The sequence below is a fragment of the Cavia porcellus genome, unplaced genomic scaffold (assembly GCF_034190915.1).
Source record: "Cavia porcellus strain 051 isolate PalLab524CR breed Dunkin Hartley unplaced genomic scaffold, mCavPor4.1 scaffold_25, whole genome shotgun sequence".
In the NCBI taxonomy this organism is placed as follows: Eukaryota; Metazoa; Chordata; class Mammalia; order Rodentia; family Caviidae; genus Cavia; species Cavia porcellus.
In genome coordinates this window covers 11,561,644-11,587,655 of record NW_026947508.1, presented here as the reverse complement: position 1 = coordinate 11,587,655, position 26,012 = coordinate 11,561,644, and the positions used below count along the sequence as shown (strand labels likewise).

General features: G+C 58.3%; 1 protein-coding gene and 1 long non-coding RNA gene across 6 annotated transcripts; one reads left to right on the top strand and one right to left on the bottom strand.

Annotated features, from left to right (window-relative positions):
• Positions 1-2,486: 2,486 nt before the first annotated feature.
• On the bottom strand, positions 2,487-21,323 carry Fblim1 (filamin binding LIM protein 1). Of its 4 annotated transcripts, none has more exons than XM_003471395.5 (9): positions 21,196-21,323; positions 15,818-15,872; positions 15,325-15,585; positions 11,412-11,581; positions 11,020-11,143; positions 7,286-7,455; positions 6,740-6,918; positions 6,125-6,242; positions 2,487-4,115 (listed from the first exon to the last, which is right to left on the bottom strand). In XM_003471395.5, exons 3-9 carry the CDS (start codon positions 15,572-15,574, stop codon positions 4,002-4,004), a joined length of 1,125 nt encoding a protein of 374 aa, XP_003471443.2. In that variant the 5' UTR covers positions 15,575-15,585; positions 15,818-15,872; positions 21,196-21,323; the 3' UTR covers positions 2,487-4,001. The 4 variants fall into 4 exon arrangements, with proteins under 4 accessions (XP_003471443.2, XP_063091634.1, XP_063091632.1 ...); XM_063235564.1 differs by lacking the exon at positions 21,196-21,323 and adding an exon at positions 19,600-19,696 and having other exon boundaries at positions 6,125-6,221; XM_063235562.1 differs by lacking the exon at positions 21,196-21,323 and adding an exon at positions 19,600-19,695.
• LOC106027997 (uncharacterized) lies at positions 19,649-24,909 on the top strand. Of its 2 annotated transcripts, XR_010042948.1 has the most exons (3): positions 19,649-20,199; positions 20,572-22,647; positions 22,870-24,909. It is a non-coding gene; the product is annotated as an uncharacterized LOC106027997 (long non-coding RNA). The 2 variants fall into 2 exon arrangements; XR_001201596.3 differs by lacking the exon at positions 20,572-22,647.
• The last annotated feature ends 1,103 nt before the right edge of the window (positions 24,910-26,012 follow it).

Below are 26,012 nucleotides of genomic sequence, written 5' to 3'. Positions count from 1 at the left end.
TCCTGTTGTCATGTCCCGGACAGGCCCAGCCCAGGCAGCCTCAGTGGATGGAAACTTCCCAGGTCTCAGACAGGGGTGCAGGGGTCAGGGGCCCCAGGGCAGGAAAGGAAGCCAGTCTTGGCCCCAGGACACCGTCACCATCTGGCTTCCCACCCACCAGCCAGCCTCATTAGCTGTGTGAGCTCTGCAGTTCTCACACCTTCTCTGTGCCCTGGGTGCCACTTCTTGCCCTGCAGTACCGCAAGGAACCCTGGTCCAGGCAGGCTGCCCCACCAGGCCACTATCCAGCTTCCTGCCAGGCAGAACCGCCCCCTCCCCACCGCCACCCCAACACAAAGACCCATTCTGAGCTGCACGTAGTGGCTCACCCCTGTAATACTGGCACTTAGGAGGCTGAGGCAGGACGATCGATGTAAGTTCCTGGCCAGCCTTGGCTACATAGTGAGTTTAAGGCCAGTCTGTACTGCGTGACACCCTGTCCGCCACCCCTCAAAAAAAAAAAAAAGAAAAACAAAACCTAATAAAAACTACACAACAAACTATTTTACTGATCTGAACAACCAAGGATCCCCATGGGCACTGTACCCAGCTCAAAGGGCGGCCAGGGAGGAAGGCTGACGTCCACATGTAGAGGCGGTGGACCCGGCTTTCCCACAGCGGGTTTGGGGGCTCTGCGGTCGGGACTCGGCCCCGGACCGCACAGAGCTCACAGGCGTGGGAACCCGGGCGCCCCGCCCGTTCCGGCCCCCGGCGCCCTCTAGCGGCCGCGCGCCGCACCTGCCTCCAGGGCGTCTGCGTCCTCCGCCGCCCCGCCGGGCTGCAGCGCCCTGCGGTCTAAGCGCAGCCTTGCTCTGGCGCCGGCTCGCGGGGCGGACGGAGACGCGGGGAGAGACGCCACTCCGCCCGCGTGCAGCTGAGCCCTGACTCCATCTTCCCAAGCGGGGACCTTGTCCCCGGGACCCCCCCCTCCCCACCGACCCCTGGCTGCCACCCTTTCTCCGTCGTTTTGTTTGGTGACTGGCTCATCTCAGTGCCAGTCCCGAGGTTCGCCGCCTTGTAGTGAGCGTCAAATTCCCGGGAGGTCTGAGTGAGCACTGGGCGTGGCGGCGCACGCTGTGAGGCTGAGGCAGGAGGGTTGCCTCGACTCCAAGGCCAGTCTGGGGAGACAGCCTGTTTCAAAATGAGGCAAAAGCCAGGGATTTAGCGCGAGTCGTGAGTTCGATCCCAGGTACCCAAAATGACGCAAAGAAATGAGCTGGGACATGAGGAATCACAACCGTAAGTTACACTGCCTTAGGGGAAAACAAAACCGAACTCGGTGACTGAGAGACAAGCGGCGCCCTGGTCCTCCCACCCCTACCTTGGACAGTCACTCTGGACAGTGGGCCTTGAGTCAAGGTCCAAAGCAACACTATTCAGACTCAGGAGAGGCAGGAGGATCCTTGTGAGTTTGAGACCAGCCTGGGCTACAAAGTGAGCTCAAAGCCAGTTTGAACTGCATAGTGAGACCCTGTCTCAAACACACACACACACACACACACACACACACACACACACACACACACAAAAAAAAAAAAAAGAGGGGCTGGGGATTTAGCTCAGCAGCATGAGGCATGAGCACCTGCTTTGCAAGTAGGCAGTCGTGAGTTCGATCACTGGTACCGATAAAAAGTTAAAAAAAAAAAAAAAAGAACCCCCACCTCACACATCCTGCTGAGTCGCAGCTGCAGTCTCAGAGTGAAGCTTTGAGTCACAGCTGTGCTGCCACTGACCTGGTGCCCGGAGCAAGCCCTTCCTGAAGCTCTCCAAGAGCTAGGGTGTGCTACCAACACCGGCTGTCTAGGGCTCTACAGGGTCCTGCGTAATGAGGTCTCCCTGCTTTGCAGACCAAGGCAGCTCATTCCTGGGGCTGTGACTGATAAATGACAAATGCCACTGTGATCCCCGAGGTCTGCAGATAAAAGGAGCTGCAGCTGTGATCATGCAGCCCTAAGTGCTGCACCCAGTTCTCAGAGGCCCACAGAGGCCCTGAGACTGAGGGTCAGTCCCCAAAGCCAGGGCCTTTCCTACCATGTGTCTGGGGTCAGTCTCGGCCCAGCACATCGCAAGGAAGCCAGCTCACAGGGAAGATGAGCGCTGCGGCCCTGCAGGGTTTCCTGCTGGTGGCCTGTGTCCAGTGTGCACAGGGAGATGACCAAGCTGAGCCCAGGCTTTTGGGGAAGAAGGTGTGGGCACTCTGGGACACACAGGCCACAGTGAGCAGACACTTGGGTTTTCTGCCCAACACACTTGGGTTTTTTTTTTTTTAGACACTGGCTCTGGCTGTGTGTAGCCCAAGCTGGCCTCAAACTCAAAGCGATCTTCCTGCCTCAGCCTCCTAAGCACTGGGGTTACAGGTGTGTGTCACCACAAATACCTCTACACGCAGCCTGCAGGGCTAGGTAGGCTGCATCCCCTGTGTGAGGTCAGGGACAACACAGCGGGGCTTCTCATCAGCACGTGTTTATTCTCTGTATAAGAAGGTGGCCTTGCAGGTCTAAGGCTCAGGGCGGGCAAGGGGACGCCAGGAGGAGAGAGCAACACAGAGGCGGCAGCGGTCAGCCCTTGAAGAGGGGAGGTGGGGCGGGCACTGCAGCCAGGGTGGCCACTCCCTGCTCAGCAGTGGCTATGCTCCGGCTGGGGCACCGAGGGCTCTGGGAAGTGTCCCCAGGGTAGCAGACCCAGGCCTCACCGGGAGTGCTAGGCTGTCCACCAGGGTGTCCCCTGGGTCAGGAGCACTGTTGTTTGACGTGTTCTGTATGGAGTCACAGAAGGTATGAAGCTGCATAAGCAAGGACACCATAAAGGGAAGCTGGGCTGGTGGCACACACCTGTGCTCCCAGCACTGAGACAGGCCGAGGCAGGAGGGTCACCGTCAGCCCGGGCAAGTCAGCGAGACCGTTTCAAAATTTAAAACTTTTAAAGAAGGGATGGGATGCAGCCCCGAGTTAGATTCCTGGTGCTCCAAAAATAATCAAAGGGGAGCAGGGGCGAACCTCCAGGTGTGGCCTTGGCAGCAGGGAAGGGACAGCTGGGTGCTGGCAGGGCGACAGCGCCCACTGGGGGCAGCGGGACACCCTGGCCTGGTGCTGGTGTCTGCCAAGGGCTGGAGCCCCCCCTGGCCCGTGGACCCCTGGCCCGTGCAGGCCCAGGCCCACTCCACATACCAGGAGGCCGCATTCTTGGACGTGTGGGGGGCCGGGGGTGAGGTCTCTCTCAAGAGGCCTCAGGAGGACATAAGGAGAAAAACTCACCCAAATCCAAGGTGGCTGTTTCCCAGCGTGCAAACCTCAACGTTTTCGAAAACCAGTTTTCTTTTGATACTGGCAGTTGAGCTCTGGCCTCTGCACTGAGCTATGTCCTCTACCATTTTTAAAAATATTTATTTATTTAGAGTTTTTGAGATAGGTCTTGCTATGTAGCCCAGGCTGGCCTTGAATTCACTGCGCTGCTCCTGCCTCAGCCTCCCAAGTGTGGGATTGTGTCACCATGCCTAGCCCTATTTTTGATTTTGAGACAGGGTCTCACTAACTTGCTAAGTTGCCCAGGCTGGGCTTGAACTTGCCATCCTCCTGCCTCAGCCTCCTAGCCCTGGGACTATTAGTGTGTGTCACCTTGCCTGGCTACCAAAAGCACTTTGTAGTGACCTTGCAGTTTTCCCTCCAATAGTTCTGCTCTGCATGCACAGCTGGCCCAGCACCCGTGCGACACAGGTGCCACCGGGAGACCCGTGGCCCAGCACAGGTTGGTCCAGAGATCTGGGGGACGGGTGTGATGTTGACAGCTGGCAGCCTTCTGGTGTCCACATGGGAGGGAACCAAAAGTTGGGGTCCCTGGGACCCTGCACTGCCTCTGCCTGGGAGGAGGCCGGGCCCCAGCACCCTGGAGAGGAGCGGAAGGAAAGTGTGGGAGAGCAGGTCCGGGAGGGAACAAGGCAGGAGGCCCGCTGGGCTGGCGGGGTCTCAGCAGCAGCCTGCAGCGCTGCGCTTCACGTGGCACGGCTTGCAGAAGAGGCGGTCGTTCAGCGGGTAGCAGCCCTGGTCAGTGGGCTCCACAGACAGCAGGACACTGCAGTCCTGGGGGAAAAAGCACACATGGGAGTCCTTGGGGGGGGCTCCAGGAGGGGACCCCACGCCCTGCCCCACTGCTCTGTGTGCTCCCTGCAGCCCCGCTCAGTCTCTCTGAAATGTGGCGAGACCAGGCTTCAATCTAGTGACCGAAGAGTCCCTGCCAGAGATTCAGGGACCCTCGGGGGCAGGTGTAAAGGGATCACAGAGTCGGACCTTGCCGGCCTGCACAACCCCAAAGCCTGGGGGGAAACAGGTCCAGGGAGGGCAGGGGCTGCCCCAGGCCACAGCGGTGGCTGTGGATTTGGGACAGACGCTTCCAGGCTGAGCTGAGGGTTTTGTGCTGTTTTGCTGTTGTTCTGGGTCACTGGGGATCAATCCGAGGGCCTGCACGCCAAGCTGCATCCCAGTGCTTTTCTATTTTGAATAAAGGTCTGGCTAAACTGTCCAGGCTGGGCTCAAACTTGTGATTCCCCTTGCCTCAGCCTCCCAGAGAGCCAGGGTTACAGGTATGCACCCCCCTCCCCAGCTTGGAGGCTGTTTGCTGCTCTCCAGCCTGCATCGCTTCAGCATGAGTAATTCCAGCTCCTCAAGCCACAAAGGACTGCAGAGTGAGGAGCTGGAGGCACCTGCCTGTGCACCTTATCTGGGCGACTCAGGTCCGGAGACATGGTCAGGGCCCAGCTAGCAGGGAAATCCATCCCAGGGCCTGGTCCCCAAGGAGGGATCACAAGTGGTGACAGGACGCAGCCTCCTTGGTGGCCGACTGGGAGGGCGCCCTCGTGTGGCTACTGTCTGCAACTCCACTCAAAATCTCAAAGAAAATGGCCACTAAATCCCCTGATGGCGCTGGCCTCGAACTCCCTGAATTCGGGGAGATCCTTCGCCTCAGCCTCCTGGCTTCTGGGATCACAGGTGTGCACCACTACGCCAAGTTTCCAGTCCTGACCTCTGAAACAGCACTGCTAGAGTGCCAACTCCGACTTCCCTGGTAGCCATGGTTATGGGGGACAGGCAGGGACCCATCAATGCCCTGGCTGGGCTCAAAGAACACCAGTTCCTGCTGGAACTTCCTGGCACGGAACAGCGCTGGGACCTGAACTCCAGCCCGCACAGCAGGGCATCGAGTGCCAGGCAGCTCACTGCCCTGGGCCCTGGCAGCCGAGAGCAGCCTTCGCCCAGCATCGCTCACATAGGCCCACTGCAGCCTCTGCAGTGACTCGCAGGCTGAGAGCTGCTGGATTCCCTGTGAGGGGACACCCAGCGACACTGCCATCAGCTGCGAAGACAGAGAAGTCAGTGACAGCCAGGCGTGGGGTGCACAGCTGTCCTCCCAGCACTCTGGAGGCTGAGGCAGGTGGCTGCCCAGAGTTCGAGGCCAGCCTGGGCTCCATGATGTGACCATCAATCAAACAAAGGTGGAGGCAGGGCACTGTAAGTCACCGTGGAACTCCTGACCGCAGGCTGTGCGGGCTCAGAGTGCTTCTGTGCCTCCCAAGCTCAGGCTGGCCCCTGCAGCCCACATGGTGGCGCAGTCACTTTCCTTGTGGTTCTCCAGGCTGCTCCCGCGGCCTGGCCGGGGGCTGGGTCGGCCCTTCCTTCCCAGCACTTCCTCCCCCCACTGCCTCCCCGCTGCCTGTCATCCAGAGCCACTCAGTGCGCTCTTTCCCGGCACCCAGAGAGGACCCCTCTCCCCACTGTGGTGACCCTAGCCCAGCCCAGACGCTGTCAATCCAAGCACCCTGGCCCCCCAGGTCCAGATGCAGTCAGAGGCCTTCCCAGGGCCGTGGCTTCCTGCGCGGTCCCCTCTCTGTGACCTGGGCTTCTAATTTGGAGATCATAAACCTGGCTTTGTGTGCCCAATTGCTGCTGGGCTGGAACCGCAGTCCCTCCTGCCTCAGCCTCCTAGGAGGCTACGGGAACACACTTCCGATCACAGCTGTCTGTAACCACTCATACTCCTCGACTCCAGAAGAGGAGCCCGGCTCCCACCCCACGCCTCACGGGGCATGGCTCACCTCGCATCTGTAGCAGTTCTCGTGGAAGTTTCTCCCCATGCACTCGATTTTGAAGGCATCCTTCCCGTCCTGGGGGATGATGGGATTCCCGCAGATGCTGCACACGGGGGCGAATTTTCTAGGGGGCAGGGAGCCCAGTGAGGATGATGGGGAACGAGCTGCAGGGCTGGGCGGGCTCGGGTCTCTTCCTGGGGTGTCACCAGCGGGAGGGGAAGAGAGTGTGTGTGTGTGTGTGTGTGTGTGTGTGTGTGTGTGTAAGTGCGTTTGGGAGCGGAGCAGTGCACTTCTGGCCTGGGATTCTTCTCACTGGTCTATTACTGGTTTATTACAGGGCACAACTTTTGTTTTCTTTTCTCAGGACTGGGGCTTGAACCTGGTGCCTCTGCACTGAGTAACATCCTCAGTCCTTTTTATTCTGAGGCAGGGTAATTACTAAGTTAAGTTATCTAGGCGGGGCTTGAACCTTTCTATCTCATCCCCCTCCTCAGCCTCCCAGAGTGCTGGGACCACAGCCCTGCGCCCCGAGGTGGCCCAGTTTGGAAATGAAGCTTTAATGCTCACCAGCAGGGGGATTTAGGGTCCTCAGAACAGGGCTGGGGCGGGCCGAGGCCATACCTGTAGAAGTCGTCCAGACAGTACACCTGGTCCTGGCTGTCCAAGGCGAAGCTCTCGGCGCCGATGCACCGGGCACAGGTCACGCACGTGAAGCAGTCCGGGTGGAAGGCCTGGCCCAGAGCCCTGGTGATGTGGTCCAGGACCACCTTGCCGCACTTGCCACACTTCTCCAGGGTATCCTGGGCAGAGGACTGAGGCCTCAGAGCCACCCGAGGCATCCCCTCCCCAAGCCCCTGCTGCTGGGGACCCATACCATCGCTTCCCCAATCCACCTATTTCTGTTATTTTTAAATTCAATTTTGGATTTTGAGACAGAAGCTCGATGTGTATGTAGCTCCTGCTGGCCCAAGATTCAAAATGGAGGTGATCCTCCTGCTTCAGCTTCCCAGAGTGCTGGGATTCCAGGCACCAACCCCCAAGCTAGGCTAAATCTCTCCGCCCAGTGCTCTCCTTTCTGAGTCTGTGGGGAATTCAATCCCACACCACCACTGAGACAACCAACTCTGTGCCTGTCCCCGCGCCCCACCCTGGCTCCTGCACGGGTACCTGGTAGCACGGCTCACAGAGGGGCCGCCCCTCCTTTGAGTAGAAGCGCTGCCCGGCCAGCTGGCGGCGGCAGGTGCGGCAGGTGAAGCACTGGGCGTGGTACTGCTTCTTCATGGCCTCCACGGCCAGCTCCCGGGGGGACACAGTCTTGTGACAGAAGGCACAGACATCTGGGGTAAAGGGAACATAGCTCATCACCAGCCCAGCCTGGAGGACAGGGCCCAATCTCACCCAGCAAATGACGAAGGCGTGGCCTCGGGTCCCCTGCCTGCCCCTCGGCTTCTTTATTTGACAAACACGGAGGGTCAGAGGAACATCGGAATGGAATGGGAGCCGGGTGTGGCGGTGCACACCTGCGACCCCAAAAGTCAGGAGGCTGAGACAGGAGGATGGAGAGTTCCAGGTCAGCCTGGACTATACAGTAAGACCACACAAATTCGGGCACGGTGGTGCGTGCCTGTAATCCCAGCATGCAGGAGACTGAGGCAGGAGGATCGCTGTGACTTGGAGACCAGTGAGACCTCATCTCAAACAAACAACAGAAAAACTGCATTCATGCGCCTTGAGAACACATGCGTGCATAAACATCGTACTGTTTCATTACTGCGATAAGGAAAAAAATGTGTATTTCCCCAGAGAGAATGACCTCAGCCAAGCACCGACTCGGCCACAGCTGCCTCTACTTCCCACACCGCCAGCCATTCCGAGTTGACTCTGGATGTCTTAAGAAGTTGTTGATGTGCTGTAAGGTTTCGGTTTTTTGCATCTCCGGTTGGTCCAGTATATTTACTCAGGATACAACCGTTTCTCCACTTAACTGCTTTTGCATCTTTGCCAGAAATCAAAACCTGTTATGTGGGTATCTATTTTGGGACTTCACATTGGCCCCTTGGTGGTTTGTCTATCTTGATATCAATGCCGTTTTGTCATGATTGATGTAAGTTCATGATATAACGTGGGATTGGGAGGGTTGGAGCTCTGATTTTGTTCCTTTATCAAAGTTTTTTAGACAACAAAAACCAAAAAGCTACACACATAGACACAAAAAATTGCAGTATTAGGATAACTGCATTGTCATCTACAAAAAGAGGTTGCAATAGCAACACCTCATACCCAGATAATTTTGAGTGAATCAAAAGATATAAGTGAGGGGCTGGGGATTTAGCTCAGCGGCATAAGTGCCTGCCTTGCAAATGCGCAGTCATGAGTTCGATCCCTGGGACCAAAAAAAAAAAAAAAAAAGATATGAGAAAAATGAAGCCACTAGAAGAAGCTAAGCAATTCTTTACATCTATGTAAATTTCTTTTCTTTCTTTCTTTTTTTTTTGAGACGGGGTCCTGCTCTGTAATTCAGGCTGGCCTTAAACTCACTATGAAGCTATCAGGACTCTCCTCACGGCAGCCCACCGGCCTTCTCCACGGTATCTTTTTATTGCTTCTTCTCCTCCTACTTGGCGTGAGCTTACTCTGCAGAGCCAGTTTCTCCCTCACTCTTCGCTTTCACTTTCTTGAATAAACTTGGCCACTGCTTTTAAAAAAATGTTTCTCACTACACAGCCTGGACTGGCCTGGGACTCAGGCAGTCCTCCCGCCTCAGCCTCCCGAGTACAGAGATTACAGGTGAGTGGCACCACACCCAAGTATTTATAGCTTTAGAGAAGTCCTTTTTAAGTGCAACATAAAATCCAGAAGCCAGAAAAAAGGAAGAGTGGTATATCTGACTATATAAAAATCAGGTTTTTTTGTCTAGTGTGATAAAGCATGCCTGCAGTCTTGGCATTCTGGGAGGCTGAGGCAGGAGGATCTTAAGTTCAAGTCCCACCTGGGCAACCTAGTGAGACCCTGTATCAACATTAAAAAAATAAGAACAGCTGGGATGGAGCTCAGTGTGAGGGTTCTGGGTTCGAAACCTGGTGCAGCTCCTCCCACATTTCACTATCATGTGTGTCCCTAGGCCCAGCCTGAGACAGCTGTGTCACAACTGTATTTAAGAAGTGACCGGCCCCGGAGGCCGTGGGAAGTGTAGGATGATGACTCAGGAAGCTGATCCAGTGCTTCTCCCGCTCCCAGGAATTCACCTCAGAAAGCCCCAAGTACCAGGTCAGCCTGCGCAGTGGCTCAGCTCGGCTGTGAGTCACAGCAAGGAAGCACCCAAGAATCCGGCAGCACCTCTGCCCTGTCCATGTGACGAGCCCTGCACAGCCCTCAGAAAGAGCAAGGCGCTTGAGCTCACGCCTGGTGGCTCGCAACTGTAATCCTAGCACGCGGGAGGCTGAGGCAAGAGGATGGTTTCGAGTTCGAGACCAGCCTGGGCTACAAAGTGAGCCCAAGGCCAGCCTGAACTGCACAGTGAGACCCTGTCTCAAAAAGACAAAAAAAAAAAAAAAAAAAAGCAAGATGCCCAGACTCTAGGGCACAAGGCTCACGGCTGCCTGTTTACTGCCTCCTGAGTCTGAAAGCCCCGAATCTGAAATGCTCCAAGATCCAACAGATGGCCCGGCGTGGTGGTGCACACTGGAATCCAGCCTTCAGGAGGCTGAGTCATGAGGGCTGCTGTGAGTTTGAGGCCAGCCTGGGCTACACAGTTGAGTTTGAGGCCAGTGAGAGCCTGTCTCAAGCAAACAAGTTAGAAATGTCTTGTGCCCCAACAACGCCACACATGCGGGAAATTCCACACCGCACGGCGGGCTGCAGGGAAACACAAGTGCGCAAGGGCCCCAGTGGGCTTTGCGTTTCGACTTAGGGGCTATTTTGGACATGTCAAAACCCTCCAAAGTTTGAAAACCAAAAGGCCGCTGGAGGATTTTGGATGAGGGCCATTCGGTGTGCACTTTTGGGGACCCGTAGGGTTCTTTGCTGGAGTCTCAGGTGGACACCACCACACCTGACACTGTCCAGTACTTGCTGTGTGTTTCTAGGACATCCCTGGCCAGACAGCAGGACATTGAGAGAAGCTGCCGGTGTCTGCAGGGAGCTGGGCGCACTGAGGGAGGCTGAGGGGGGACTCGCCCTGCGAACCCCTTTTGTTCTTTTATTTTGCATAAGGGAGTAGGGTATGGTGGCACACATCGGTAATTACAGCATTGTGGGGAGGTTGAGGCAAAAAGATCCCAAGTCTGATCCTAGCCTGGGCAATGTAGTGATTTAATAAGACTTAGTCTCAAAAAAAAAAAAAAAAGAACTGGAGATATAATTCAATACGAAGGCTTGGGTTCAATTTCTAGCATGAAAAACAAAATTGAAATGTAAATACTGAGAAAAAAAATTCAAGGGATTTTTTTACTATCAGCAAAAAGCTGTGTGAATCAATATTTAATTGATTTTAATTAAATCAAGGTAAAAAGAGGTTAAATCTGGTGGTGTGCTGGGGTCCAGCTCAGCAGCACAGCGCCTACCTGACAAATTCAAGGTCCTGAGTTCAAATCCCAGTACCCTCCCCCCACCAAAAAATGAAATTTGATGTTGCACACCTGTAATCCCAGCACTCTGGAGGCTGAAGAAAACAGATTCAAAAGTTCAAGCCCAGGCCAGGCAATTTAGTAAAACCTTGCTTCCAAATAAAAAGGGCTGGGGACACAGCTCAGGGAGAAGACCCTGTGTTCAGTCTCCAGCACCAAAACAAAACAAACCAGCAACTAAACACTGTGTCACAGCACAAGTGCTGCGCCTGTCACTGTGGGGTGTGAGCCTCGAGGCACAGGTGGGGTCCCTGTTCCCCTGGTTTGCACCCCTACCTGTGGTCACCTCTCTCTCCATGACACTGACGGGCTCTTCTGGGGGAGGCGGCAGCTCCTCTTCTGAGCTGTGGTGAGGGGGCCGAGCCAGGCCTGCAAGTCCCTCTGTTAGGGCCTGAGGATGCTGGGCAGAGAAGGAACAGGAGAAGTCACCCAGCAGCCATGGCAGCTCTGTCAGCCCTGTTCCAGGCCCATGGCGCAGAGGAGCCCAAGGCCCCCACAGGCATAGCAGGGGACCACGCCGGTTTCCTGTGTGCCGGGGGATGAATGGGTCCCTAGGGGACAGGTCATGGCACCTCCCCCTCCAGGGGCTGTGGGACGCCTGGCTGGGTGGGTGTCATGGCTGGCACAGGGCCCGCCCTGTGGTCTCCAGACCAGGGCTGGTGCGGTACCTGCAGTGGGGGCGGGGGCGGGGGCAGCTGCTCCAGGGCACAGCTGAGGGTCTCGCCCAGCAGCACTGGGGGCTCCTGGTCTGGAGGAAGGAAGGCTGGGGGTGGTGGTGGAGGAGGCGGGAGGTCCAGGGCGTCCTCAGTGTCTAGGACTGGAGGGGGCTGAGAGCAGCCTGCAACAGGAAGGGAGAGAAAGTCATGGACCGAAGGTGGGACAGTAGGTGGCCAAAGGCTGAGGGACGGCACCACCTAAGTGACTCGCTGTGCAGGCTCACACTAAAACTTCACTTCGGAGTCTTAAACTGCGCAGTGGAAAATGGGCAGGGACCCTGAGGGCTGCTGGGGCCCGTGAGATGACAGGCAGCGGAGTGGCAGGGGACCAGGCCTTGCAGAGCGGCAGGTGTGGACATCCCCAGGGGCCGCCTGCCAAGAGACCTCCCTGTGGGACCCAGCGTGACACCCTAAGCCTGGGCTCTGGACCCCAGCCTGGCTGTCACTCAGAAGCCTGCTAGAGATGCAACTTCCCAGCCCAGCCTGCCCTCAGGCTCAGCCGCTGTGAGGCCGGAGCCACCATGCGACACCAAAGTCCTCCAGGTGACCCTGGTGCCGCCCAGTTCCAGAACAGATTCCCATGATGGTCATCAGGGGCTGACAGCATTCCAGGGACGGGCAGTCTCCATCAAAGCCACGGTAACCCCAGCAGACGCTAGGGTGGCAGGGGCTCACATGGTACTACTGTCCCAGCTACGGGCACCACTGAGCAAACGCTCTTTTCTCAGTCCACAGCCAGATTCAGGACGTGTGGTGCTCAGTGTCCCAGAATAAAAGGGATGCAGGAAGCCGGTGTCCCCGTCACTGGGGTACACCCTGTCCAGGCACCCAGGAAAGCAGACGGGGTCCTGATGCAATCGCAGGCCTCGGGGCTCAAACACAGCCCCGGCCCCGCCTGACTGGGTTCTGACTCAGAAGCGCTGAGACTCGGAAGCCTCTGAGAATCGCATTTCTGCTAAAGTTTCCGGAGCTGAGACACAGGCTGGCCTGAAGGTCACACCGTGCCACACACTGCCGTGGCCTGAGTCTCACCAGCCTGACACATTAGGACTAGAGTCAGCACTCTGTCCCGCCATCCACCAGCCTGTTGATGGACACCAGGGTTAACGTATGGGTGCAGCTGGGTGGGCAGGAAACTTTTTCCACTCACCAGGGTGACTGTGGACAGTGGGAATGAATCATAGCTCACCGCCACCAGCGGGGACAACTGTGACATTCCCGGCACCGAAGAAGCCGTATGAGCAATGGAGAAGCCCATAACCCTGACCTGGCCCCTACACACTGCTTGCACATTTTAAAGTATCAGAGCCAGGCGTGGTGGTGCACACCTGTAATCCCAGTTCTCAGGAGCCTGAGGCAGGAGGACTGCCGAGAGAGAGTTCAAGACCAGCCTGGGCTACACAGGGAGTTCAAGGCCGGCCTAAACTGCATAACGAGACAGTGTCTGGGGATCAAACCCAGGGCCAACCCTCAAGCCCCCAGGGGTTCTTTTTTTTTAAGCTCGGCATAGTGTTGTGTACCTGAGAAGCTGAGGCAGGAGGATCACAAATCTGAGGCCAGCCTGGGCAACTGAGACCCAGGATCCGAATGAATATAAAACGGACCTGGGCTGGTATAGCCCAGGGATACAGCGCTTCTCAGAGTTCAGTCCCGACTACCATGTACTGTTCCCAGTGTATGGTCTCCAGGCTGGGGCAGTGGCATCACCCGGAAGAAGGGTAAGAAATGCAAATTCCCTGCTGGGTCAGAAGTCCCAGAGGCGGCTGCCGTGTTAGAACAAGCCCGGAGACAGAGACGCGCCCGGAGGGTGCAGTGTGGAACGCAGGCTGCGCCCTGAGTCAGGTCCGCTCCCACGCTCGCCTGGTGCTTCAGCGCATCAGGCCGTGCTCAGGGGGCAGAAATACAGGACACGCAGCCCCCCACCTAGCTGAGCAGGTGAACCTGCCCAGGGGTCCCTGAGGGAGAGGGACAGCAGTTTCTTAAAAAGAAACTGAGAAGAGCTGAGTGTAGTGGCACACGCCTGTAATCCTAGCACTGGGGAGGCTGAGGCAAGAGTATGCTTGCAGGTTCCAGACCCGTCTGAACTGCATAGTGAGACCTTCTCTCAAAAAAGATGAGGGGGGGAAATGCTGAGAGCCTGGTGAATAATCCAGCACTTGGGTGGCTGAGGCAGGAGGGTTGCAGGGAGTTCTGAGGCCAGCTGGGCTATGATGGTGTCTCAAGGGAAAAAAAATGAAAGCAGGCTGAGAAAAACTGGCCTCGGACTGAGAAGAGGCAGTGCCTGTGCAGATGGGTGTGTTTCGTGGTGTGGGGTGGGCACTCACCCCTGGAGGAGAAGCCACAAAAATACGCTGTGGATGCCCAAGGACCAGCACTGGCTGAGGTGACAGATGGCAGTCACCGTGGAGATGGCCTGAAGCAGCAGGTGCAGCCAGCCAGCTTCTGTGCGCTGTGACCAGGATCTGGCCTAGAACCTATACCATCCCAGCAAGGTGGGACCTGAGATTCCCGGGTCCTGCTGAGGCCCCCAAACTGACAGGTGCACGCTGCTGAGTCTCTTCCAGGTCTCTTCCAAGGTCTCTTCCAGGGAGACGCAGTTGGAAGGAGCCCGTGTGTGTCCCTGGGCTGGGGGTAAGGAAGGAAAGGCAGACTGACAGTGGCCGTCACAACGGAGGAGGATGTCACGTGAACGTCCATGTACTCCCCCACCCCACGCCGGGCATGGGTATGGCGCCCTGGGACCGGCTCTGGCCTGGGATGGTTTCCATGGTGATGGACAGACTGGACACCTGACTAGCACCAAGGGGCCCAGCTGTCACTTTGGGTGGGCCTGTCACCCTTGGCATCTCAGTGCCTCGGTGCTCCAGCCGGTAGCCCAGGCCCCTGGCTGTCACCTTCCTTGGATCCACCCAACCTGACAGCAGGGCCCGGGGATCACAGGGAAAGAGGACAGAGGCTTCCTGTCACCCAGCAACAAGGTCACACACACCTGGATCACTCCAGGTAAAGGGGTCATTTAGGAAGTGTCCGTCTGTGACCAATCGGTCACATGCAGAGCCTAATTCCCACTTGTGGAAGAGGAGGCCGAGGTGGAAAGCAGGTCACCTGCGCGGGCAAGGGACAGTGCAAAGGAAACCAAAACCGCTCCCACACCCTGTGGCCGCGGAGCTCACTGCTGCCCTGGGGCCCCTCGAGCTCTGCCCCCCACCCCGGCCGGCACCACCCTGCCACTCGGGTCTCAGCTGAGTGTCACCTGCTCAGAGAAGGCACCTAACCTCAGCTCACCTCAGGGTGCGTTTTACCCCTTCCAGTTCCAGGATTTTTTCATCTCTGATTCTCCCACTAGGAGGCTGAAATTTTTTGTTTTTGCTTTTCTTGATACAGGGTCTCGCTATGTAGTTCAGGCTGGCCTTGAACTCACCATGTAACCCAGGCTGCCCTTGAATTTATAACAATCCTCCTGCCTCAGCCTCCTGAGTGCTGGGATGCTAGGCACGAGGAGGCGACCCCACGCTGCCTTCTCTATCTTTTCATTCCCCAGAATAACAACTGCAGGGAAGACTGAAAACGTGGCGCCTTCCGCCTGGCAGATGTACAGCTGGCTGCCTTACACACGTGTTAACTCACCGATCCTTAGGCTGCCTCTGAGGAAGGTGCTGTTTTTATTCCTGTGTTATGGATTGGGAAACTAAGGCACAGAGAGGGTGAGCGGCCAGCCAGCATCACCAGCTGAGAAATGAAGGCGCCCAGGATTCACACCGGGCAGGTGGCTCCCAGGGCCTGCATGGCCCGAGCCGCCTGAAGCGTGAATGTGTGACCGGCTGGCAGTCTGTCCCCTGTGCCCTCCACCATACCCCCTTCTTACCTCCATTGGAAAGCTGAGGGGACACAGCTGGCACCACGGTTGCAGCTCTGCCAGGAGGAGCCCAGGGGCTGGGTTTCCTGACTGCACCAGCCCCAGGCGCCTTCACGGGGGCAGGGGGCTCCCAGGGCCGGCCATGCCGAGCCTCGCCAGCCGCCTGCCTCACTTCCTCAGGCACGGCCACATGGCGACGCGGGGGCACCAGGGTGATGAACACGGAGGAGGCGACTCTCTTCTCGGGCTTGGCGGCCATTGCCCCAGGGCCTGTGGGGACAGGAGCAGGGCGCTCAGGGCTTCCCTCCCCATCAGGATGGAGTGGCCACCCCCACGCCACCCACCCAGCCAAGGGGGTTCCCAGTAGGGAAGGTGGGTGCCCACTAGGCGATGTGGCCACAGGGCTGGGCCCCAAACACCCCACTGCCTCTCCCTGCATGGGGATGACTTTCTTGGTCTCAGAACCCCAGAACCAGGGCCACCCCCAGGCCACCTCCCTCACCTGGGATCCCGAATGTCCTTGGAAAGCTTTAGTTCTGGGGGTCCTGGACAGCCTGCTGTGGAGGGGAGGAGGGAAGGTCAGGATGCCTCAGCGGGGACCCTGTGTGGCTCTGCCTGGCCCCCTGCCGCTCCTTCACGCAGGCTCTGTACCAGGCTCCGGGTGAGGAAACAGACAAGAGAGGTTGCAGTGGCACAGCTGGCCTTTGAATCCGGGGCCTGTGAACTGCACCACCCTGCTGGGGAAGCCAGCATCCTCTTCTCAGCCTTCTCCTGGCAGCGTCTCTCCCTGGGGCCCATCTCGAAAGCCTCGGCCCTGGCTCAGGCCTGGGGCATCGCGGGGGTGGGGCATGACTGGTCTCCACCTCTAATCTCCTGTGCATCAATCTTCGTAGCACGCAAACCACACCGTTTATGTCTCCTCTGCCTTCCCAGCCTCCCTACCACCTCTGAACCAGGTGCACACCTGTAATCCTGGCACTCAGGAGGCTGAGGAAGGAGGATCATTGCAAATTTGAGACTAGCCTAAGCTACAAAATGAGCTGAAGGCCAGCCTGAACTGCATAGTGAGATCCTGCCACAAAGACAAAAAAAAAAAAAAAAGGAATAAACTCTCCATTCCTGTGGCCTTGGGTTGGAAGCCAGGGTCTGTGTATCCAGACAAGTGCTCTAGAAGCTGAGCAGGACCCCCCGGGACCCCCCCAGACCCACGGCCTCTCCCACTGTCCTGCCGCTCCCTTCCGGCTGTCTTTCTCCTCTTACCTGATGCCCACTGTTACCACTGCTTCTCTTCTCCCTCCTGACCTGATGGGGTGGACTTAGCTTCCCAAGGTCCAGCTCAAATGTCACCCACTCCGTGAAGCTCCCCAGGCCCCTGGCCCTGGCCCCTCGGCAGCAGTCTGGGTGATGACAGCCACCACAGGACACGCCGGGCCACTACCAACGCCTGTGACTCCTGCTTGTTCCGGAGCCACTCACTGTGCAGGTGACTGAGGCACAGGCCTGAGCCGGTGACACCCCAGCCCCAGGAAAGGGCTGTGAATTTCCATCTCGGGTGGCTCCTGCAGATGGCAGCCTCCCAGAGTGAGGCCGTGCTGAGGACACACGGGGCACACAGCTCCGGAGTCCTTGCTGGGCACCCAGTGACCGTGCCCAGAGCTAAAAACACGTCCTTTATCTCTCTCCCAGTGTGTGCCTGGCTCACCGACGTCACCCTGCAGCCCTGCACAGGCGGGTGGAGAGGAGGGTGGGCAGTGGACGCAGCAGGACACCAGGGCCCCAGATAGTGGACTCAGAGCCCGGGTGGCCACTCACAAGCCTCCCAGTGTCTCTCCAAGTGCGTTGTCCCCAGGCTCTCTCCTGAGAGTAACAGTGACAAAGACAACAGTGCCGTCCCAAATTCCTCTGAAGTTGATTTAGACATTTGGTTAAGAATGTCTGATAATGAAATAACTTTGGAAGTGTTTTTCTTTTCCCCTCGTATTAGGAATGGAAACCAAGACCCTCACACTGAGCTATTTCCCTAGCCCTTTTATTATTTTTTTATTTTGAGACAGCGTCTTGCTAAATAGCTAAATTACATAGCCTGGGCTTGAATCTGCAGTGCTCCTGCCTCAGCCTCCCAGAAGGCTGGGATGACAGGCAGGCACTACCACACTCACTTTAAAAATTCTTTCCGACTGCTACCCAAGTGGTATCTGGAAGTATACGTTTACAGTGGCTGCCATAGTCTCTACTTTTATACTTCATTAGGTGCTTAAGAAGCTATTTTTGCACACAATTTTCAAAACGCATTTGAGATTTAAAGATGAAATCACAACAGTGCTGACTGTGCCAGGCCCTGTACCCAGAGCTCTATGGTCCTCAATACTCAAGGTTCTCTTTTTTGGGGGGGCAGAGGGGTACTGGGGACTGAACTCATGATCTTGCACTTACCAGGTAGGCACTTGTGCCACTGAGCTAAATCCCTGACCCTTAAATTATTTTGAGGCAAGGTCTCACTATGTAGCCCAGAATGGTCTCAAACTCACAATAAATGTCCTGCTTCAGCCTCCCAAGGGCTGGCATTACCAACTTGCACCACCATGCCCAGCGACACCACGCACTTTTTTTTTGTTTGTTTTTTTCTTTTTCATTGGTACCGGGGATCGAACTCACGACTGCCTGCTTGTAAGGCAGGCGCTTATGCCGCTGAGCTAAATCCTCAGCCCCAACACCACGCACTTTTCTTCCCTGGGTGGACAGCACCCCACCCAAGTCCCCAGGCTGCTCTCCCCCCAGAGTGGCATGACCCATTCTGGTATGTTCAACACCGTGGGGTGGGGCCCAGAGCAGCTGCGGACCTTCAGGCCCCCCTCCATCTCTCCCGGCCTGCTCTGACCCTGACCCGCTCTGGAAACCCGACCTGCTTTCTGGGAAGGCGCTTGGCCAGATGCTCACAGCTGGCCAACACCCCCCAACCCCTCCTAAATAGCGGCAGGGCCCTCAAGCCCCAGGGGATGATGCTGAGCTGGGGATTTTCAAAGGGTCAGATCTCATGGGGAAAGGGGACTGCCATTCCCTTTGGTCCCACAGCCACCAGTGGAGGGTCATTCTTCAGATATGTTACCAAGTTTCTAAATTCCTGGCCTGCAGCAGTCAGGGGACCTCCCTGGAGGGGGGGCCCGAGATCCAGTTGGGTAAAGGGAGAAAGTGGGGACAAAGGGAAGGAAAGTCATTTCCTGCCAAGAGGAAGGAAGGAGGCTGGGACAGCCGGCCACCAGCCAGCTCAGGCAGCGGCAGCCAGCGGGGGAAGGGCCGGCTGGGGAGGGCATGCCCCTTCCCAGTCCTTGTCCTGTCCAGAAGCACCTTTGGAACCATCTCTCAACTTCTGTCCTTAAGGCCTCGAGAAAGCAGTCTGGGTTTGGGTCCAGGGTTAAATTTTGCTGGGCGGGGGTGAGACTGCACCCCAATGCTGCTCCCAGAAGGGGCTCATAGCCTTATAGAAGGATCCCTCTTTCCTATACCTCGGGGACAGGAAGAGGCACAGAGCTGGGCTCCAGCTGCTCCCCACCGCTTTCCTGCTAAGTGACCCCGGACCAGGTCATACAACAACCCCTCTGGGCCTGGTCTGGGTCATAAAGTTGAGAATATAGTGTCCACGCAGAGGGTGATGGAGAAGACAGGGGAGAGGGCGCTCCAGATCTGGGTATCCATGGGGGGAAAGAGGGGGTCGGTCGGTTACTTAGCCCCTGAGGGCAACGAGGTGCCCCCTCCCCCATCGGAGACTCAGTTCACCCTTAGAGCCGGAAACAGGGCGCTGCCCAGCCGCGGTCCCGGGTTCCCAGATCTGGGCTGCAGGGGGCGACGCCAAGATCACCCCAGGCACCCACCTCGGGGATCGCCCGGCCCCAGGCCCTCCAGCCACACCGGCTGAACGAGCACCTGGGGCCCCTGCTGCCCTCGCGACCCCTGAGCTCCGGAAGCCCGGCCCCCTACCGCGGGCAGCCGAGCGGGGCGCCGGCCCGGTCACCGCGGGGACGCTAATTCGATCCATGTGCGGACGCGGTCCTCTTTGTGCGGGAGCTCCCGCCCCGCGCCCCGCGCCCCGCGCCCGGCTCCGGGCAGGAACCCGGCCCCGCCGCCCGGCTGAGCCTCGGACCCGGGCACTGGGGCGAGAGGACAGCGGGCGGCGCCGCCTCGCCCGTGACCCCCGGGAACGCCGGGCTGGGGTCCGCCCGGGCGCAGCGGGGTCGCCAGCGTGAGGCTGAGGCAGGGAGCCCGGCCGGGGACCCGCGCGCCCCTTACCTGCGAGCGCCTCGCGGCCGTCCAGCCCAGCGCGCAGCCCGCCGCGCCCCGCCCGCGCCTCCCCGCCCTCGCCCTCGCCGGCCGCGCCGCTACCATAAAAGGTGACGTGGGGGAGGGGGCCGGGCCGGCGCCCCCACCTGCCCCCCCACCTGCCGGCCCGCCCCCGCCCCCGCCCCCTCCCTTTGTTCCCGGACCACTCCTCCCGCCCCTCCCCGCCTGGAGGTGGTGTCCTCCCGCCGCCCACCCCGCGAGGGGTCCTCCCCTCTCCGGGCCGGCCGGGTCACCTGGGTCGGCGGCCCCACCTTCCCGGGTCCGGTCTGTCCCGGGATCCGCTTGGATCTTAGCGGTCAGGCAGACCTGGCTTCTCTGGCCCTGCGCTAAAGTTGGGCCCTGGGCAGCCACTCCGACACCCCGAGCCTTGCTGTGTTCATCTGGAAAGTGGGGGCGTCGCTGCCTACCTCTCCAGCGTGGCCTGGGGATGAAGGCAGGGGACCGCGAGAGAGGAGCACGGGTCCGCGCCATAGATAATGAGTTTGGGGCTGCTCGGGGAATGCCCTGGGTGGGGAACGTCTATTTGCTGTTCCCAGCGGACTCCTGCAGGTGAGGCCCAGCTGGCGAGCAGCGGCTCGGCTTGCCCCCCCCCCCGAAACCCTCCCCCAAGCTGGAGTAGCTGGAACTTGGTGGGAGGGAATCGGAGTCTGGGCCCTGAGCTCTGGGGCCCTGACTGGGGCAGGGATGGGCCGCTGGGTCCCTGGAGGCCTCAGGAACATTGCTGGGAAAGGAATCTGGGTCTGATTCAGAAGCAAACAGATTGTTCTTCTGATTAAAGCCAGGGCGGTGCAGGCCAGGGGCATGGGGGGCGCGGCCCTGCGGGATCTGGTGCTCTGTCCCATCCTCCTCCTGAGTTCCTTGCCTTCTGAGGGTCGCCCCTCCCTAGCTCCTGTCACCTCTTTTTCCGTTCTGTCCCCACAGTCACCCTGTAGTAACAAAGGCAGGAACTCCAGTGGCTGCCATTCACCAGGGCCGCCTGTGTGCCCACTTACAGACCGCTGCTAGTCCCGGACCTGGGCTCCAGGGCTGATCATTCCTGCAGCATGGACCAGGACGCTGAGGTCCCAAGGGGTGAGGGGAGAATTGATTCAAGCCAGAACAGCAGGGGCCTCTGGGCACACTGGTCTGCCAGTCACAGGGACAGGAGTCACCCCCGCAGATGCAGGAACCAAGGCTGCCCAGGCCCCGTGGCAGCCTGTACCTGCTGGGTGAGCCCTGCACTGCACCCTCTGCAGCACCCTTAGGAGAAGGCGCCCCATGGCCCCAGCTGCAGGGAGGAGGGGCCCACTGGACACAGAGATGGGAAGGACCTGCCTAGGGGCTGTAGGACCTCTTGTCAAGTGCTTGGTGATGCAGGAGCTTATTTACTTCAGGTGAACAAGACACACGCAGTATTCCGTGAGCCACCCCACCATGTCACCAGAGAACTGCAGAGCACCCATGGGTTGACTTGCAGCCTGGCCCAAGGTCACAGTGACTCAGTCTAGGGTCCAGGCTCTCTGGGACAGTTTAGGGGAGGGTGGGGACCCAGGTGCCCCCACTCACCAGCTGTTCACCTCTGGCCGCCTCTCCCAGTTCCAGGCTGCTCCAGATGGAGGGGACACCCAGGCCAACTCTCCCTCACCAGCCCTGGTGTCGGTGTCACCGATAGGCAGGTGCCCGCCCGGTTCCAAACTTCCTGCAATGGAAACCCAGGAAGTACACTGGGCCCTAGAACACATGCCCTTTGTCGGCCGCTCCCAGGCCTGCTGTTCCCGCCTCCCTGCCCCAGGCTCAGGCCTGCTTTTCTGCCTCAAATGCCCAGTGGGCAAGGGGCTGTGCTCCTGCTAGAGCCCATGCAGCTTGGACTCCACAAACTCTGGGGGGCATCTGCCACGTGCAGGCAGCAGGCAGGGACAAGGGGATCGTAAGGATCAAGTCCCCGTCTGTCCTCACCACCCAGAATGCACAGGGAAGGAGGGGACATGGAGCCAGGAGGCAAGTCAGTGCGACAGTCCCCAAGGGGCATGGGATGTGCTGTGAAGGAGGGAACCAGGGACTGAGACAGAAAAAGGAGCCCTAGGGTGGCCTCTGCCTGGAGGGGACAGCTGGGCCCAGGATTGGGGGCTGGGGAAACTTGGCTTTGGGGGCAGACAGAGATAGAGGCTGAATACCCAGCTGTCTGGTGCTGGCCTTGACCTGGACAAACTCCTCCCCTGCCCCAGGCTGTTTGCCACTCGTGTGTCACCTTGGGAACGCGGAGGTGCAGACTTGCCTTTGCAGAAATGCAGAGGACATAGGCTCCAAGGGGCACAGCTGGGCCACGCACAATTGGCACCTGAGAATGGGGGCACTCACTCCTGCCTCTCTGTGCCCAGGTTTCTGGAGCATCCTACTTGCCATGTCCATGTCAGGGTGGGATGAACCCAAGCAGAGCAAAAGTTAGATTTGTCCCCCTCTCCCGGAGTCCCACTATGTTGCCCCTGGGCTCCCTAAACCACAGCCCCCCTCAGCTACCAGGCCCATGTCCCTCTATCTCACCAAGGCACAGCCCCGCTGCTGGTGACCTGGCTGTCACAACAGTGTCTGATCCTTAATCCCCTCCTGGTCTGGGCTTAGCAGGCTTGAGCTGGGCCTGTGGTTCCCACGCCTGCATCCACTCAGTGAATCTGCAGCCCTGAGGCGTGGCAGGCGGGAGACAGTGTGAAGCTGTGCCGGCACAGTCACTCAGAGGGTCCTGATGCCCCAAGTGCACTCACTGCTTGCCCAGGCTGAGCCTGCCCCCCCATCCCGTCTTCCTAATTGACTGAGCCCCATCTCACGGGAGCCTCCTCGCCCTGCCCCATCTGTGTCCTGCCTGACAGCTCTGTCTTCGCTCCCTGGTCCTTGAGGCTCTTCCTTCCCAGGCACCCTGTGGTCGGTGGCCTGGCCTCTGGTGGCCCTGCTGGTGCCCACCTGTCTCAGTACAAGGCGAGCGGACTGCGGTGGTGGTGAAACCCCCGCTGAGGTCTCATGCTGGTGAGGCTCCGCCTGCTGTGGGTGTGGGCGTGGGCGTGGGCGTGGGCGGGAGTTACAGAGTATTGTAGGCAGGGAGGGAGGCCAGATGAGGCTAGAGACGCATTTTCAGTCCGTACTCCTGGGAAACTGCCCCCGGGGTATCAGGAAAAGGGATCCAGGTCTCTAAGTCTCTGAGAATTAACTGCGTCTCTCTTCTTACCCCAAGTAAATACTCTCTTTCAGAAGAATTCCATACTCTTACACTGGATGTGGTGGCACATGCTTGGAATACACAGTTCAAGGCCAACCTGGAATACACAGTGAGATCTTATCTGGAAAAAGCAAACCAAACCAAAAGAAACTAAAGCCAAAAGCAGCAAGGAGAGGACGCCTGTGAAGTGTACATTAGTCTCTGTCACTTGCTCATGTAAATACCTCCACCACCTGCACCACAGGGAACAAATTCCTGCCTTCCTGTGAGCCTGTCCTTAGGAGGCCCCTGCAGCCCCCATGATTGCTCTTGGGCAGCCTCGGGGTCCCTGCATGCTGCTCCTGGCCTGGGGGTGTGCATCTCCCACCTTCTCTGCTCCAAGCTTTCCTCTTCCCCACAAGCTCCCCTCTGTGGACCGCAGCTTCCAAGCTGTCCCAAGGACCCTGTCTCCCAGGACAACCCCCCTTCTCTGGTGCAGAGACGTGGGGCCTTGCTTGGGAGGGAGACATAAACAAAGGGAGCTTGCTGTCCATGCAGCTTGAGGCTTCTGCCAGGCCTTCTCTCATGTTCTTCTGGTTGCCTGCCCTGGGGGAGCTGCCTGGGACAATTGGGAGCTCCCCAAGGAAAGCCCCAGCCTTTAGCTGCACCCCAACCTTGCTGACCCCTGGACCACAGTCTGGGAGAGCCCCGAGTCCAGGACCCAGCAGAGCTACAGCCAGATCCCTGACCCACTGAGAAAGGAGGGCTAAGTCCCTTCGGTTTGGGGGATGGTGCGGGTGCAGCCACAGATGGCAAATCGAGCCGCCGGCCTCCCCCACATCTCTAGCCCAAACCCAGCTTTCCTTTTGCCGTCAGTAGCAGCTGCCCTGGGAGTTCAGGCTGCACACCTCACTCATCTCTGAGGCCCCAGGCCCAGCGTTCCACAGACTGGCCTTACCTGCCAGCGCCCAGCAGGGAGGGCACAGAGCAGGCACTGCCAGCTCAGGAAGGCCAGAGCGGGGTGTCAGGTGGGGAGGCCAGCCACTCCATCCTGGCTGGCCTGGGGCCACACCTGCTCTAAACCGGGACTGGGGACCCTGGCCTCCCCATCTCTCTTTTTTTCAATACTGGGACTTAAAACCAGGGCCTACTCACTGAGCTACATCCCTGGCTCCTTTTATTTTATGTATTTTAAATTTGGGGACAGGGTCTCACTCAGTTACTCAGGCTGGACTCAAACTTTGTTTTTTGTACCGAAGATCAAACTCGAGACCTTGCGCTTGCCAAGCAGGCAGTCGTGAGTTTGATTCCCGGTACCGATAAAAAGGAAAAAGACAAAAAAAAAAAAAAAAAAAAAAAGGAAAGAATCTTATTTTGGCCCACATGTCCTAGATTTTGTTTGGAAAATGGTCCCTGTGCCCATAAAAAGGAAAAGGCTGTTGAGTCCAGTCCCCTCCTGGGCCTGTTCCCAATGGGTCCCAGGCCAGGCCAGGGACTGAGAGGCTGGGGTCACTTCCAGCAAACACAGGCCCTGTTTGGAACCCAGAGCCCTGCCTAGTCAGGCAGGGCTGGCCCTGGGCCTGCTCCTTGAGCCATTTCCGCCAGACGGGGCCATTTCCTGTCCTGAGTGACGGAGTTCATGTCCTGGCAGGACAGCTGGGTCCTGTCTTTGGGAGGGGGCTTCCCTGGGAACTGCCCCTAGCACACATACCCTGGAGTGTGGCCTGGGTTCCCTGTCCTGTGGGTGGCTGTTCCTGGGGACGGAGCTGAGAGCACCCACCCAGCCTCAGGTCCAGCCAGCTCCTAGCGGCCATCAGGGGACCATGGCAGCCTTTACAGGGAGTAAGGAACCCCTCAGAGCCCGGAACCCTCAAACACTTTCACCCAGCCTCATTTCCTCTGGTCATAGGACAGAGGACCGGAAGGACAGACACAAGTGCACTCTTGGGCCCTTCATCTGTTCCCCACTACAAGCATGATGGGGCTTTTCTCCTGAGACAATCGGGAACTCAAAAGCTGCTTTAGCTGAAAACTGACTTTTCACCGGGCAGATGCCCAGCGAGTCACTAAAAGCAGAATGAACTTGACCTTCATTTTGTGTCTGTCTCCTTTACTCCCGGAGAGCCTGGGTCAGACTCCTCCAGCTCTGCACTGCTCCTCGCTTCCAGGTTCAGAAGCTCTGGGCTCCAGGCTGATCAGCCCTGCATTCACGTGACCTATTCCATCCCTTCAAGAGGAGGACAGGGACATTCAACACCCCCAGGGAGCGCAGAGGTCTCCAGTCCTCGCCCTAACTCCCTGGTCACCTTGGCTCAAATTGTTTCTGTGAAAACAAAGCCAGGTAGGTGGGGAAGCTGAGCCGGCCCCAAGCAGAGGCGCTCACGTCAGGAGGGAGCCCAACTGTCACCCGCGGCTCGCTCCGCTCCACGGCTCTCTGTGTGGCCAGGGTTGAGGAGAGGGTTCCGAGCCCAGCCGCTTCAGCAAACCCATAAAAGCCATCTCGGCCCTTGCAGGGGGTTGGCCTGAGCCTCTCCATCAGAGGGAGCTGTGCCCCCTCCAGCTCCTCCAGCTCAACTCCCTTCCCTGCTTCCTTCTAACTCTGCCTCCTAAATCAGCCCAGGGTTCCTGCTGTGTCCTGAAATGCTTCTCTGGGATGACAGGTTGTATTTGTTCGTAATCCCAGCATTCTGGGAGGCTGAGCTAGGGGGATCCCTTCAAGTTCAAGGCCAGCGTGAACTACAAGACTGAGATCTTGTCTCATCAAATACAACGAAAACCCATCTCCTCCCTAGGGTGACCACCTGAGACACCACTACTTGTGACACCTGCCACTCCCTGCCACTCTTAGACAAATGTAGCTCCATCCCCAGAGAGGCCCATAGGCAGGAAGACTCCTCTGCCCTGGGGGGTCTCTGCTGGGTTGGGGCCCTCCATCCCTGTGGGCCAGAGGCCTGGGCCAAGAAGGCGCACCTGCTGGGGAGCCTCAGGCTGCCTCGGGAGATATCACAGACAGAGCCGGCCAGGGACAGCCCTGCCGTGTGACTTGTGCCCGGGTCTGTTGGCTTCTGGGGCCCTGAATCTGCAACCTGATGAGGGGAACAAGGAGCGTGCAGAGCAGATGAGCTGTGGGATTGGCTGCCTGTGTTCAGATCCTACCACTTACTACCTGTGTGCCCTTGAGCGAGTCGCCTCGCCT